Source organism: Dendrobates tinctorius, unplaced genomic scaffold, assembly GCF_039654945.1.
Source record: "Dendrobates tinctorius isolate UK_male_01 unplaced genomic scaffold, ASM3965494v1 ptg000116l, whole genome shotgun sequence".
Lineage (NCBI taxonomy): Eukaryota > Metazoa > Chordata > Amphibia > Anura > Dendrobatidae > Dendrobates > Dendrobates tinctorius.
The window spans coordinates 44,188,461-44,204,111 of record NW_027361784.1 but is presented as its reverse complement, the minus strand read 5'-3'; the positions used below and the strand labels follow the sequence as shown (position 1 = coordinate 44,204,111).

General features: G+C 42.1%; 1 protein-coding gene across 1 annotated transcript in view; it reads left to right on the top strand.

The window, feature by feature from the left end:
- COL22A1 (collagen type XXII alpha 1 chain) overlaps positions 1–15,651 on the top strand; it is a 608,111-nt gene that overhangs the window by 513,188 nt on the left and 79,272 nt on the right. The window contains exons 37-40 of the mRNA XM_073590381.1: positions 474–527; positions 5,084–5,137; positions 5,849–5,953; positions 6,132–6,176. Coding sequence (XP_073446482.1) covers positions 474–527; positions 5,084–5,137; positions 5,849–5,953; positions 6,132–6,176 — 258 coding nt within the window. The remainder of the gene's footprint in view (positions 1–473; positions 528–5,083; positions 5,138–5,848; positions 5,954–6,131; positions 6,177–15,651) is intronic.

Below are 15,651 nucleotides of genomic sequence, written 5' to 3'. Positions count from 1 at the left end.
TAATGTCTAGTGGTGCCCAAAACATTTATTAAAGACGTTTTTCAAGAGTACAGAGTTTTTCAAAAACAGTGCCACAACAGCTTTTGTATGGTATTAGAGCTTAGCCCCAACATGACGTTTGGGAGCAGAACAGGCAAACAGAATCAGATGGGTTGGGCTACTTCATGTAAGAGGTGATATCTTTGGGTTCCCAAAATACCCTCCATATTGTAGAAGAATGTGTGCAATATAGAGTAGATAGATAAGGTTTTCTCACCTGGAATGGCTAGTTTAGGAAGTCAAATAGTCCAAGGTGTGTGTTGTCAACTTTTGGACACATGACTTATACACACCTAAGGACACCTGTAACGAAGGCACATACATGTTCAAGGAGACCATTTTTGATCACTCATCCCACCTCAAATCAACAGGAAGGTTAAGTCTACTTTAATCTTCATGTTTTGCTCATCTCTTAACTTTTTTTTAATCAACAGGGTCCACCAGGCCTTGCAGGTCAACCTGGAACCAGAGGACTACCAGGGAATGTGGTAAGTGCTGAGAGATGCCTGTAGAATTACAAAACTTCATAAGTAAGTATGATACGTAGTAAGACATGACTCTATTTAGACAAATGTTGTCCAGCTCACCTTGTTCAAGGCTTCCCAGAAACTTCGGCACTGAAACGCCACTCCTGCCCAGTGTGGCCAAAACTGAATAGCAGTAGAGTAAATTATTTGATTAAAATAACTCAAAACCTTTATTTCAGAAAATAGTAGATTTTCTACGATAATGGTCATTATTGTGCTGCGTAGACACCTAATCTGACACCAAACAGATATATACGGAAGATCTTCAATAAAAGCCAGTAGTAAACACTTCCTATGGTAGGTGTTTGTCTGCAGCCTGGCATTGTAGTTTTTGTTTGGATGACTTGGTTGAATACTATGTAGCCTTGTGTGGTTATCTGTGCGACACTTGTACTTTCATATGTGTATTTGTGTCCATATAAAAAAACATACAGACACACAAAAAACAAACATTATTTCTCAATATAGTTGCTTGTGATATCTATGCCAAGGGCAGCCACACATAGCGTGTATGTATAGTGGTAGAGACAGGACATTCAAGGGGAAACTCATCCATCTCCGACTGTGATGGGGTTTCATCAGGGTTGAACTGGCTCCTATCTGCATCACTTGGTATCTCTGCCTTTTCCCACAAGTCCCAGAAAAGACTGAAGTCCTGCCCAATTATGACGGGGTGTAGCAAACCTTTGACGACCCGACCTCATGGGACTCAATTCCCCCGGCTCGTTTTGATTGACACTCTGGCAACGGGATAGTCTATGGCATTCCCGTAGATACAGCGGATGCCCACGTGTTTCCCTAGGATCATCTGGTGGGGGAATGTAACCCTTATCATGGTCACCAAGCTCCCCTGTTTTGGGGCTCAGTATGGGGATGCCTCACCCCCTGGCTTTCTTAGGGACCTCTCGACCACCTGGTACCGTTCCAATAGGCCCACGAGTTTGTCCATATTTCGGGGATCTCCCTGGGCAACGCAGGTCTGCACTGGCTTAGGAAGGGAGTGCACGAATCTGTCCATGACAACCCGCTCGACCATCTCGGATGGAATGGAGGATTCTGGCTGCAGCCATTTTTGCAGAAGATGAAATACATCAAACATATGGGATCGAGGAGGTTTGTTCCCATAATATGCCTTTGTCCTCTGACTGACGTCTATCCTACGTGTGACAAAATTTCAGTTTTTAATTTGGTATACTCCTTGTAATGCCAACTCATAATAGACATTCTGGGCCCACCAGTCAGGTATGGGGGCCATTTCTGTCTCTTTAAGAACATGCTTGGTTTTATAAAGGCAGCATAAACCAAGCTGGGAAAAATACCACGACCCTCTGGGAAAAACAGCAAAACAAAACACAGTCCTTTTCCTAGCGGGGATCAGCCAGATCAAAGTTCTTCTGCAGATACTGAACACCGCTGCCTTTGGAGACCAGCTACTTAAGCCCCAGACCATGTGACTCCTGCTCCCATGTGACTGATCACATGGCTGTGACACAATACAGGTCCTGTCAGCACACGGCGGTGCCGGCTCTGCAGGTCGAGATAAGGTGGACACTCTCCCACCCACAAACTCTATTGTAGATGTATTGTGATAGATCGGCTCACTGGGTTGCACAAAGAGGTAAACACTGGAACGCTGCTTCTTTAAATCTCTCACTGGTTTAATTAAAATGCTGCATAAACCAGTGCCGCATTAGCAAAAATAAACATGGTCTTTCCGGCCTAAGGAAAAAAAAATACATACTAAAACAACACAGTCCATGTTGTTGCGGGGGTCCGCCCGCTCAGGATAAACTAACTGGTTCAGTTTATCCCTCTCAGGACACAAAATGCTGGAGTTCCTCTCACCAGGCCTAAGGAACACTCACTACCTCAGGAGGCCGACAATTTAAACCCCAGACCACAGCCTATGGTGGAGATAAGGTGGACAACCTCCCACTAGCTCTATGATTGTCCATAAAAACCCAGCCCTTAAAATAGCTGATTAACCCCTTTAAACACAGTGTGCTGGGGAAACTTCTGGGTTTCAAATCACTAAAGCGAATAGCCTCAATGAAACCTATCTCCCCTCCAAAATAAATATACAGTATGTAACTAGGAATTAATAACTATATAATAATTGAAATAGATATATACCTATGACCAAATAAATAAGCAGACAATACCTATATAATAAATAAAATAACTACCAAAAACACACGGTGTCTCAGTGGTTAGCACTGCAGCCTTGCAGCGCTGGAGTCCTGGGTTCAAATCCCACCAAGGACAACATCTGCAAGGAGTTTGTATGTTCTCCCCGTATTTGTGTGGTTTCCCCTGGGTTCTCCGGTTTCCTCCCACATTCCAAAGACCTACTGATAGGGAATTTAGATTGTGAGTCCCATCGGGGATAGTGCCAATAATGTCCGTAAAGCGCTGTGGAATTAATGGCGCTATATAAATGAGTAAAATAAATAAACTATGTAATAAATGAAATGCATATCTATAATTTAATTAAAGTGAAATTAATAAGCATGCAATAACTGTAGAATAAAGAAACTAAAATAATAAAATATATAACTATATAATAAGTAAAATATATAAACTTTAAAATAAAGTAAATATAAATAAACCATATGACTATATAAATAGCTGACTATATTATAAATAATATAATAAAATGTATGAACTATATAATAAATTATATAATACATTAAATATGGCATTTTGACTTTTTAAAACCATGCATTTTACAGTTAATGTAAATTTACAAGAATTAAAATAAAAAATACTATAAAACATCTCAAACCTGCCCTATATACAGTGAGCCTTGATCAGCGTGTTACAGTTACATACATTAGAGGCTCACCGAGGTGTGTGTCGGGTTACGTGACAGATCCGGAATGGAGGTCATGCTATGAAGCAGGGGCAGGTGTTAGATAAAGAGAAGCGGTATATATAGAACATAACAAGTGTATTCTTACAGATTGCCAATTGCTTTAGATTGACCTATTTTCTTCTCTTGCCACAACAAAAGCTGCAATCCAAAATGTCTGTTACCAGAGAGCAGTGCATTGTGGGAGCCAGAAAGAGTCATGCTGCTTGGTCACGCGACTGTACACAGTACCCAAGTATAATGATCAGACTTTCCTGGATTCAGCTTTGGTTGTAACTGTGCGTGATGAACCCACACCTCGCCGCTCCACCTGACGTCACTATTACATCCCAATTCCACCAAAGTGACGTTCTGCGTCCCCCTGAGGACACGTAATGTCAGTTTGGTTCAGTATTACACAGATGCCCCCTGTCCATACAGGCCCAGGGAGGCACAGGTAGTGTGAGGATGTGGCCCATGCAATCACTGACTTGGCACCACACTTGCTCACCACCCTGACAGGCAGAGAGGCCCCTTTAACTAGCACTAGTGAAACAGGACTGCACCAGTTCCTTGTTAGATATAAACCCAGTCCGTTAATAGGATGATATCGGGCCCAGAAACCAGCCCCGGTAGCATGGAAAGTTAAACAGAGAAATGGACTTGTGGATTTGTGGATCAAGATAAAAGAGCAGTCCAAGGTAATATATTAATATAAGGGCATAGTCAGAAATGCCAATACAGGTGAAGTACAAAAGATATAAGTAGATGGATCATGTCAATTAGCGGGTTAATGTTCAACCATATGTGTGCTGGGCTGCAGGGGACATGGGCTGCCAGGTGGCTCCTATGTCCTTCACAGCACGTTACTTGACATGGCCCCCACTTTCAAAGTTATCCGAAAGGATAACAGAGTGAGAGACCACATGACCTTACACAGCCTTTATCTCCCTTGGGTCACTCCCCTCTTGCTCTGTGGGCTGAACCTAAATCCCCTCCTCTTGCCTCTAGCAGTTAAAAACTACAAGAATTAAGCTGGGTCTTCATAACTCCTTAATGGATGGTCCTAGGGAGGCGGTTTTGAAGCTGTTGGATTCGGCCGGGCCCCTGCCACACATTGTGACTAAACAAATCTTTTCTATCTGGTTACTACTAGCTGTTCTACATATCTCCCCTCCCTGGGGTGCTAGAACGGATTGAGAACCCGGAAAGCATTTGATCCGTTCCAGAGATTTCGAAAATATAACTAGTGTGTGGCCAGGACATACGATTAGTCCATATTCTCCTTATGAAATCATAGCTGATTCAACAAAGTAGTTAGACTGCATGGTATCTATTTTGCAAGAAAGCCATTTGTTCTGAGCTTAGCTGGCTCAAGGTGTGAGATCTGTCACTCACTGCCTTTTGAGGCTTGACCCAACTTCTGAGCCAGGTATCCTGTTACAACTGCACATGGGAAGAGGGCTTTATAATCCTTTGCCAAATAGGATACAAATAATTGCCGTGAACTTATATCTCAATATTCTTCACATGGAGTGTAAAATATAATATATTTTGTAATTTAAATGAACTTAGAAAAAACATATAAATGTAACTTTTTTTAAACTAATTTTTGGATTTTTATCCCATGATTTAATTCGTGTAACCTAATATTTTCTTTTTTTAGGGAAATCCAGGAGATGCCGGTTTGCCTGGAAAAGACGGACAGAAGGGTGAAAAGGTGAATGAATCTAAATTTTTTAGCAAGGAATGAAGCTCATTCGGGAAGTTTTCCATCCGTCCTCCGTCTTCCCTGTCTCCTGATATTTCTACTAAAATTGAAACCGAAAATATCATCAGATCAGATGCCGCCTGTCGAATTGCCCCATCTGTTTATCGGATGGTACGAGGGAGACTGGGAACGTAGCCGAATGTGAAGTGTATGTGTCAAGAACAAGTCTGAGAGATCAACCACTAAAAGAGTCTATTTCAGTGGCACATTCAGTCAATGTAATAGCAGATTTTAAAAAATCCATCCCATAATCAACCAAAAATGGCTGCTATTAAAGGCATTTACACCTTGGTCAATCCCATTTTATTTGAAAACAAAAAATAGCCAATTTATAGTGCCTTCCTGCTTTGACCAGTAGTGATCAGGTGTGGTCTATTGGTTCTCAATTTCTCTACACTGCCTCCGCAGGAGAAATGAAGAACTGCAAATCTCCCATTGAAATTATTGAGCTGTCTGTATAATGAATCAAGGCATTGCTTTGTCTGATTAATTAATTAGGGCTCTTGAATTTTTAATTTTTTAATCAGACAAATCCTTTAAAAAACATCAAAATGTAACATCTCACTGGCAGATTATAATGTACATAAGTAATAAAATCAGGATTCATTTCTCTTATAATATATTTCTAACTGATGAATATTCAATGTGATTTTTTTGAAGGGTGAACCAGGCAGAGAAGGGAAACTTGGCCCGCAGGGCCCACCCGGAGACGCTGGCTTAGCCGGTTTGCCTGGACTACCAGGCCGAGGAAAGGATGGCGAAAGGGTAAGCTTAAAAAGCACTAAACCATACAACAATACCATATATTCCCATAAGCTCTAGACAATAGCTATCACTCTAGAGAAATGCAGAGAAGACAAGTATCAAGTCTTCTCTGTCTACGGTAGTATCTCAAAAATAAGAAAAAAAAAATTCAGTATTTTAATGTTAATATTTTTTGTAGGGTGAACGCGGATTTCCTGGCCCCCAAGGACAACCTGGATCTAAGGTAAGTACATTGATGTAAAATCATAAAACAGCAGTAATTTTGGTGGTTGACAATGTTGCCAATGTATAGTACAGCCGTAGCTGATAGCAAGTGAATCTATACCAGGCTGTTATGGCACTCTGCGCCAGGCTATTATGGCACTCTACGCCAGGCTGTTATGGCACTCTACGCCAGGCTGTTATGGCACTCTACGCCAGGCTGTTATGGCACTCTACGCCAGGCTGTTATGGCACTCTACGCCAGGCTTTTATGGCACTCTACGCCAGGCTATTATGGCACTCTACGCCAGGCTGTTATGGCACTCTACGCCAGGCTGTTATGGCACTCTGTGCGGCTGTTATGGCACTCTGCGCCAGGCTGTTTTGGCACTCTGCGCCAGGCTGTTTTGGCACTCTGCGCCAGGCTGTTATGGCACTCTGCGCCAGGCTGTTATGGCACTCTATGCCAGGCTGTTATGGCACTCTATGCCAGGCTGTTATGGCACTCTACGCCAGGCTGTTATGGCACTCTGTGCCAGGCTATTATGGCACTCTACGCCAGGCTGTTATGGCACTCTGCACCAGGCTGTTTTGGCACTCTGCGCCAGGCTGTTATGGCACTCTACGCCAGGCTGTTTTGGCACTCTACGCCAGGCTGTTTTGGCACTCTGCGCCAGGCTGTTATGGCACTCTACGCCAGGCTGTTATGGCACTCTACGCCAGGCTGTTATGGCACTCTACGCCAGGCTGTTATGGCACTCTGTGCCAGGCTGTTATGGCAATCTGCGCCAGGCTGTTTTGGCACTCTGCGCCAGGCTGTTTTGGCACTCTGCGCCAGGCTGTTATGGCACTCTGCGCCAGGCTGTTATGGCACTCTATGCCAGGCTGTTATGGCACTCTATGCCAGGCTGTTATGGCACTCTACGCCAGGCTGTTATGGCACTCTATGCCAGGCTGTTATGGCACTCTATGCCAGGCTGTTATGGCACTCTATGCCAGACTGTTATGGCACTGTGCACCAGGCTGTCAGATCATGCCTCACCGGGCTGGTATGGCACTCTGCACCAAGATCCGAGTAAAATGGCAGACAACGTGTGATCCGGCGTTCATATCGGCCTAGTCACATGTTGCCCCAGCCAATCACAGCCATGCCAATACTTTGTATGACTCCTGAAGTGCCCACAGCCTAAAATCTTGTTGATTGGCTGTGCTGCAGCTTTCAACAAACTTTATTTGGCACCAAACCCAGAAAGTAAAACTGACTTTCAGAAATAGTCCTTGTTTGGAGTTCAGCACTGGACACTGGGTGCCCGGTAGGAACCAAGAAGTCATCCTTATCTGTGTTACCATTGATTAAAAATTACAGGGTGAACAAAAGCTGAATTTTGTGTTCTTGAGGATATTGTCTTGTCCTTCAACCCATGCTCTACTAAATCTTCTGATTTTCCCGAGAGTATTTTCTCTTCTAAAACTTCTCTAAACTAAGTAACGTGCTGGGAATTCATGTTCATGATAGATAATACAGCTCCTTATATTCCACGAAAGAACAGAGACACCAGGCAGCTGCATGAAAGATGCATGCTAAATCCCCCTTGGGTCAAAGACTCTCATGAGGATTTTATCCACTGGCTGCACTAAAAAACACTGTTCCCATGAGATAGAAAAAAAAAAAAGAATTTGGAAGGAGAAAGTTACAGGCTGGAGTATTAATAGGTGTGATATATACTGAAAGTCACCAAATGATTTATTCTTCTGACACCAGTAAGGAAAAGAAGAAGACAAGAAGACTTGGCGGCTAATTAGCGTTCAGTATAATACATTCATTTTCTTCCTTAATTGCTCCCAGGGGCTTTCATTAAAATGGTATTTAGTTACTTGGCCGTCAGAAGCAGCACGGGACTTCTTCTGACCTATGCGTATAATGTTCTCGATGCTCAATAAAAACTTCTTAATTTCTTAATGAACTGGAAAAGTTCACGAAACTCAACACTTGGTTAAACCTTTAGGTAGTTCACGTTTTTTGATTTTTTTTTTTGGATATTTTATGATTGATCTGGGGCATAATGGGGATTGGACAGCAGGAGTATTTTTTATGGCAATATCCGTGGACTGGTGAGTATTTGGAAGGATTTTGAAACGGGGTAAGGTTGACCATGTCATATCTGAACTTAATAAAGGAGTCTGGAAAGAAACTTTGTGCAGGTGAGACATAAGACATGTAGCAGTACCAAGCAGAGAACCTCAACACTAGTGGCAATGCCCAATGAAAAATGCCAGAAATTGCAACATGAAAATGCCCAAGTTCTACTCACAATGGCCACCGGACAATCAGATGCAAAGATTCTACTGACCACAATGTCCCCAGAAAAATGTCCAACCGACTAACCCCCAAACCAAAGACCGTCCCCCTTGGGCCTCCAGCATTGCCAAAGTAAGGTTTCTGGATTTACTCGGACTGATCAGATTTTCATAAGCTATCACAACAATTATGGGGATGTCTTGGCCCAAAAAGGGGCATGGTGTGTGCAAACTTCACCTGCAAATGGCAGATCTGCTTTTACAAGGGGTGTTCCAGGGCGTTCCCTTGTGAGACTGGAAGTGGATTTACACACAGTGTTATAACAATGTTCATAAGTTTGCTGACTTCACCTTCCTTCTGTTTTCCGTCTTCTCCCTTGTACTTCTTATTTCTTTTTCCTGTGACTGTTTTCTTGGACTATGTGCATAATCAGAACGTGTCCCAATGACTCCAAGGTGCTTGCACGTGAAGAAAGGCTATCGACGCTACCTAGATGGTTTTGGTTAGGAACCCTATTTGTTTACATAGCAGTGTTATATAAGCATGCTCTAATCTGGGCCCATGTGATGGGAGGAGGAGGAGGTGAACTGTGGAATCAATTATTGTTAATAGTATATCCCGTAATTTCTACTGTATGTAGAGGTATCATATCATTTGTTGCCATCCTTTGTACTCGCTCTAGTTCCATTATATCCTTCCTGAGCACCGGTGCCCAAAACTGTACACAGTGCTCCATGTGCGGTCTAACCAGGGATTTGTACAGAGGCAGTATAATGCTCTCATCATGTGTATCCAGACCTCTATTAATGCACCCCATGATCCTGTTTGCCTTGGCAGCTGCTGCCTGGAACTGGCTGCTCCAGGTAAGTTTATCATTAACTAGGATCCCCAAGTCCTTCTCCATGTCAGATTTACCCAGTGGTTTTCCGTTCAGAGTGTAATGGTGATATTGATTCCTTCTTCCCATGTGTATAACCTTACATTTATCATTGATAAACCGCATCTGCCGCCTTTCGGCCCAAGTCTCCAACTTATCTAGATCCATCTGTATTAGAATACTATCTTCTCTTGTATAGACTGCTTTACATAGCAAAAATAAAGAAACTATATACAGTAAAAGCGCCGACCAAAGCCCCAGCCCCTTGGTGCTATTGCTTTTATTACAATAGTAACTTTTTATACTTCCTATTTTTACCTTTACCGCTCCTTTAAGAATTATTGTAACGCGTTCGTTCCTTGACTTAGTCTACAAGGCTGCCAGTAATCGATATCAAGAGAAACTAATATGATGAATTAGAACTTTACTAAATCCCCATAGGAAGTCTCAAACACAATTTCCTTAGCAGTTTAAATTCAAATTATTATTTTTTTCATCTGATGGATGTGAAACAGCGAAAAATCTTTTCTTGTGAAGTGTTCTTCAAGGTTTACTGATTTTGAAAGATGACTCAATGGGGAATGCGTTGCAGAGATTTACATAAAGTGACTTTGTGTTCGTTATCCAAGAATAAGATGGTGGAGCGAATGCGCCGTCATTTCAGAGGTTCAATCAATCCTCGCGATTTTCTGCAGTTTCTTTCTAATTGTGTTAGACTTTTCTTCTTTAGTGATGGAGTAAAAGTTCAGAACAGAATAAAGGGCATTTAGCCCTTTTTCTTATTCTTTCTTTTCACTTTTCAATAAAATTCTTTATTCCTGTCGTGCACTACTTTACCATCGAATAAAGAACTGCACTGGACCAGAGACATTATTAATCTACGCATTTCAGGCCTGGGCCATTCATCATACTTAACACCAGGTGCCCAGACCAATAAATGGACCAGATTGAGCCTGAAATTCATAGCTTGATAACACTTCAATAAACTTTTTAGGACTCGACTGTTTCCTTTATCCGGTTTAACTATTTTTGGTAACCAGCCAAGGTAAAACAGACAGCTGTGAGCGTATATTATCAGGCCGGAAAGTTCCGTGGCTATTGGGCCCTTCCCAGTCATAAAATGCAAGCATGCGACCACCCCAGATTTGGCGCATCACATGAGATGCGTCAACTCTGGCGCTCTTACTGCTCTTTCCGATTGCCCTGGTGTGGTGGCAATTGGGGTAATGGTAATTGGGGTTGATGACCGTTGTGATTTGTCTAAAAACACAGCATTCATGAACCCCTAGGGTTAGTAATTGATAGGTGTAAATCAGTCTCCCCAATTATTAACCCAGTAAACAAAATTAAAAACAGAAAAAAAAAAGCACTTTATTTGAATAAAGTCTTCCCCACACTTTCCCTCGTTCAACAATTTTTGGAGCATAAAAAATCCAATGCAGGTCTAAAGCGATCCAACGAATCCGAAGTAGTCCAGAAAAAAGATATCTGTAAAACAGAAAATGAAAAATAAAAAAAGTAAAAACGAGACAGTCCCTCATTCACCAATTTATTGCCCAAAATGTTCCCACGAAGCTCCGATGTAGCCCACGTTCCTTGAATCTGCTATTCACGGGCGCTGGGTAGTGACTACAACTCTCATCAGAGAAGCAGGGTCCTGCTGAGCACAGCAGGAGCCAGCGACATTGACATCCATCCATCCATATATTTATCTATCTAAATCTTTGCACATCTAATCTAACATACCAAAAAGAGACAAAAACGCATGCATAAAAAAACGCATGAAAGACTCGAGGGAAAACTAAAGTGAGTTGAGGTGCGGGATTCATTCACAATGACAGCTATCCCTGCGTAAGCAAACAATATATAGTTACTGTATAGACCTTTGAATAGAATTAAAAAGTTAGGTGACAACAACCCCTTTAAAAGTAATATTTGAGGTGATACCGGTTGTCATAAACCCAAATTGGCTTATTCCAATTTTTAGATCATATGCAAGGCGGTAAATGCAAATCTGTGGCACAACCCCAATTCCCCAAACTTTGGTCCGTTGTATAAAATGCAAAGGAAAGAGGAATGCAATAATCGGGGAATCTCTTATTGCCATATCTTATTGACAGCAGAACATAGAACACACCAGAAGTTTAACTTTGGAAATTTTTCATTTTATTTGAAATACATTTGCTAATTTAGAATACAATGGTAGTGACACATGTCGAAAAAAAATTGTGACTGGGTCATGTCCACCACTGTACCTGGGCCTTGTCCACTATTGTGTAGCATCCTTTCTTTTTACAAGTCTGTAAACATCGGGGAGGTGAGGAGACAATTACTGGAGTTTTGGGAGAGGAACGTTGTCCCATTCTTGTCTGCTTTCGTATTCTCGTTGCTCCGAAGTTCTGGGTCATTGATGGATTTTTCATTTCAAATGTTTTCTACTGGTGAAAAGTCCGGACTGCAGGTGGCCATCCATCACTCAAACTCTTCTTTTGCGCAGTGTGATGAATGCAGTATGTGGTCATCATTGATAGAGCCTTCCATGTGTAAGCTGCTCATACAATAGGCACTAATAGAGCTCAGAGATGCATAATTCTAATCTGATAACATGATGGATGGTCCCTCTCCTTGATAACAAGCTGGATGGTCCCTCTGCCTGATAACAAGCTGGATGGTCCCACTCCTTGATAACAAGCTGGGTGGTCCCTCTGCTTCATAACAAGCTGGATGGTCCCTCTGCCTGATAACAAGATGGGTGGTCCCTCGCCTTGATAACAAGCTGAATGGTCCCTCTGCTTCATAACAAGCTGGATGGTCCCTCTGCCTGATAACAAGCTGGATGGTCCCACTCCTTGATAACAAGCTGGGTGGTCCCTCTGCTTCATAACAAGCTGGATGGTCCCTCTGCCTGATAACAAGCTGGATGGTCCCTCTGCCTGATAACAAGCTGGGTGGTCCCTCACCTTGATAACAAGCTGAATGGTCCCTCTGCTTCATAACAAGCTGGATGGTCCCTCTGCCTGATAACAAGCTGGGTGGTCCCTCGCCTTGATAACAAGCTGAATGGTCCCTCTGCTTCATAACAATCTGGATGGTCTCTCTCCGCAGGACACTGTGTCTGTGATTTCCATGAAGAATGTCACATTTTGATTCATCCAACCAAAGAACAATTTTCCATTTTGCCTCAGTCCATAATAAATGACCTTTGACCCAGAGAAGACAACAACGTTTCTGGATCGTGCTGATATATGGCTTCTTTGCATGATATAGCTTTAACTTACAGTACATTTGGGGATTACATGATGACCGTTGATCACTGGCAAAGTTTTCCTGAGCCCATGTAGTGATCTGCACAACTGAATTTAGTTGGGCCCAGTTTTTTAAAGGGGTATTCCAGGATACAAAAAATCAACACTTATCCACTGGATAGAGTATAATAATTAGATGATCAGTGTGGATCTCACTTCTGGGGTCCCAGTTCTTCACTGGTTCTGAAAAGTGCACAGTTCTGGTGATCCCGAGGGATTTTGTGGTGGGATCCAAGTCAATCTAAAAATAATCGCTTATTCTGTGGATAGGTGAACATTTTTGAAGACTGAAATACCCTTTATCAGGTTCTTGTTGTATTCCTTAATCATCGGGATAGCTGTCCTGGCTCTGGCTCTGTATAAAAATATTTTGTCCCATGTGCAGTGTATGACTGCTATTGTTTTTGCCATCTAGAATTCTGCATTTCTTGTTAATATTCTGGCTACATGTACGCCCATTGACTGAATATTATTTTATGGACCAATTCCAAGGGTTTTTGGCTGGTGTCTAATCTGAAGCCTGCCAGGCTTTCTTCAGCTGTGAGAAGCATTGCTTTTTCATTATGCTGAGTGAAACAAATTGGTATTAAATGAGTCACAAAAGAGAACCAGAAATCTAATTAAAGTTTTTACGCAGAGTTTTTAGGTGCCAAAATTTCATTTAAAAAAATTAAAATCATTTTGTTATGAGATGATGGCAATGGTGTACACTAGAAGTCTGCAATATCCTAGGAAATGCACCAGAAAAACGTAATGCAGATAATCCCATCATGTCCAAATAAAAATGAAAAATTGTTCCTCTTGAGACAAAAAAAAAACACAGCCCAAAATGGGCAAAAGGCCACATATCGTAACTTAAGACTGTTTTAAAGTGAATGTTTCAGCTGGATTTCACCCCCAAACTATTTATACACACGTGAAGCTCATGCAGAAATACATAAGTCCATCCATACCTTTAGCTAGCCCGTCTGTTTATCTGTTATGGAGAAATCGGTGTTTCAATCAATATGCAAATGATGCTGAAGTGCTTTGAACACATAAAAGCACTTCCAAGCCTCTATCTCTCTTGCTCTATTCTCTTCCAAGTGCCACCTTCCCCTACTTGACTGACAGCTCCTTTGCTGTGTGACTTCAACTTAAAGAACTCTCAATCAAGCGGGAGGAGGCGGTGCATGTGGAGAATAGAGATAGATGCTTGAGAAGAGCACCTCACCTCATTAATCTAACTATTCCCTGTTTGCCTTTCCTAAATTTTCCTTAGAATCTCATCCCTTTTTATCATCTTTTACCACATTTTCCATACACTCAGTAGCAATGTGTATCCTGACATCCTTGTTTATTATAAAGACTAGTTATGGGCGAACCGAACAATAAAGTTTGTGGTCGGTAATGGACACCACGTGTCCGTGCAGGGACTCCGAATAAAGACTTCTCACAGTAGTCCATGTTACTGTTTGGAATTGGCAGCCGAACAAAGCTTGCCAATCAACATGCTTTCCTTTCGGCCTCATCACATCAATGTCAAGTATTGGCATATAAACCATGTAAAAACAAGACATGGGGTCCCTTTATTTTTGATAACAAGTACAGGTAAAACAGACAGCTGCGGGCTGCAGTCCACAGCTGTCTGGTTTATCTTGCCTGGTTATCAATAATAGAGAGGCCCCACAACAATTTTTAAAATGATTTCAATAAATAATTTTAAAACATGGTATGGGGTTCCCCCCTATTTTTAATAGCCAGCCAAGCTATAGCATACAACTGGGAAGATGTTATACCAAGGAAGGAAAGCCCAATGATATCTGGCCTTCCCCAACCTAAAAATAGCAGCCCGCAGCCACGCCAGAATAGGTAAATCCATTAGATGCGCTAATTCTAGTACTCAACCTTAACGATTCCTGCTTTCCCTGGTGCTTTGGAAAGTGGGGTAATATTTTGTTGTTGATGTCAGCTTTGAAATGTCAACTGCCATCAAGTCTGTAGATTAGTAATAGAGGTGTCTATAAGAGACCCTCATATAAAGTAAAAAAAAAAAAAAAAATACACACACACAGGAAAAATCATTTTATTTGAATAAAGACTCCCACACATTCCCTGGTTTACCCATAATTCTCAGCAGATTCAATGATATCCAGCTAGGTACCATGTTGTTCACCTATTTTCTAATGGGCAATCATGTCAGTAATGCCATGACCACGAGAATGAAACTGCAGTGTTTATTCAAGGTGATTTCTCATAGGCGATGACATTACACCTGTGAGAATTGACCACACGTAACCTCTGTAGTCTCGTTCTCACTGTCACGTTATTGCTGCGAGCCAGAACCCCAAAACCATTAACCCTCTTGCCAAAACATCAGCACAAGAGGGTTAAGAGCAAAGTCTACGTTACAGAATTGATGTGTCTAATGGATGTGCCATTTCTGGGGCGGCTGAGGGCTGGTGTTATTAGTCTGGGAGGGGGCCGATATGCATAGCCCCTTTCCAGCCTATTAATATCAGCCCGCAGCTGTCTGCTTAACCTTTGCTGGTTAGTAAAAAATAGGGGCCCCCTTTTTAATAAACAGTAAAGGCTATGCAAACAGCTGTGAGCTGATATTAAAATCCTGGGAAGCTTCATGTTTATTGCCCCTTTCCCAGAATATTACCATCCAACATCTATCTGCTTTCCCTCTGCTGGTTATTAACAATATGGTGGACCACATTCTATTTTTATATTTCTTTCTTTATTTATTGGCTAATAATATGTTCAGTAAGCTACACACGCACTGCACTAATTAGATATCTCACTGTCATATTTCTTACTATGCACAGGTGCCAGCTGGTGAATACTCTCATAAGCATCACCTGCTCTCACTGCTATCATGAGACCAGGCGCACGATGATGGGAGTAGTAGTCATCAGCCAACTCCTGACTAGTGGTAAACTTTTCACTGCCAGTCACAGTTGCTGGCTCACACGCTGTCACGCTGTCCACTGTGTGACAGCGTGGGAACCGCGACACCCAGCGGCTGTGA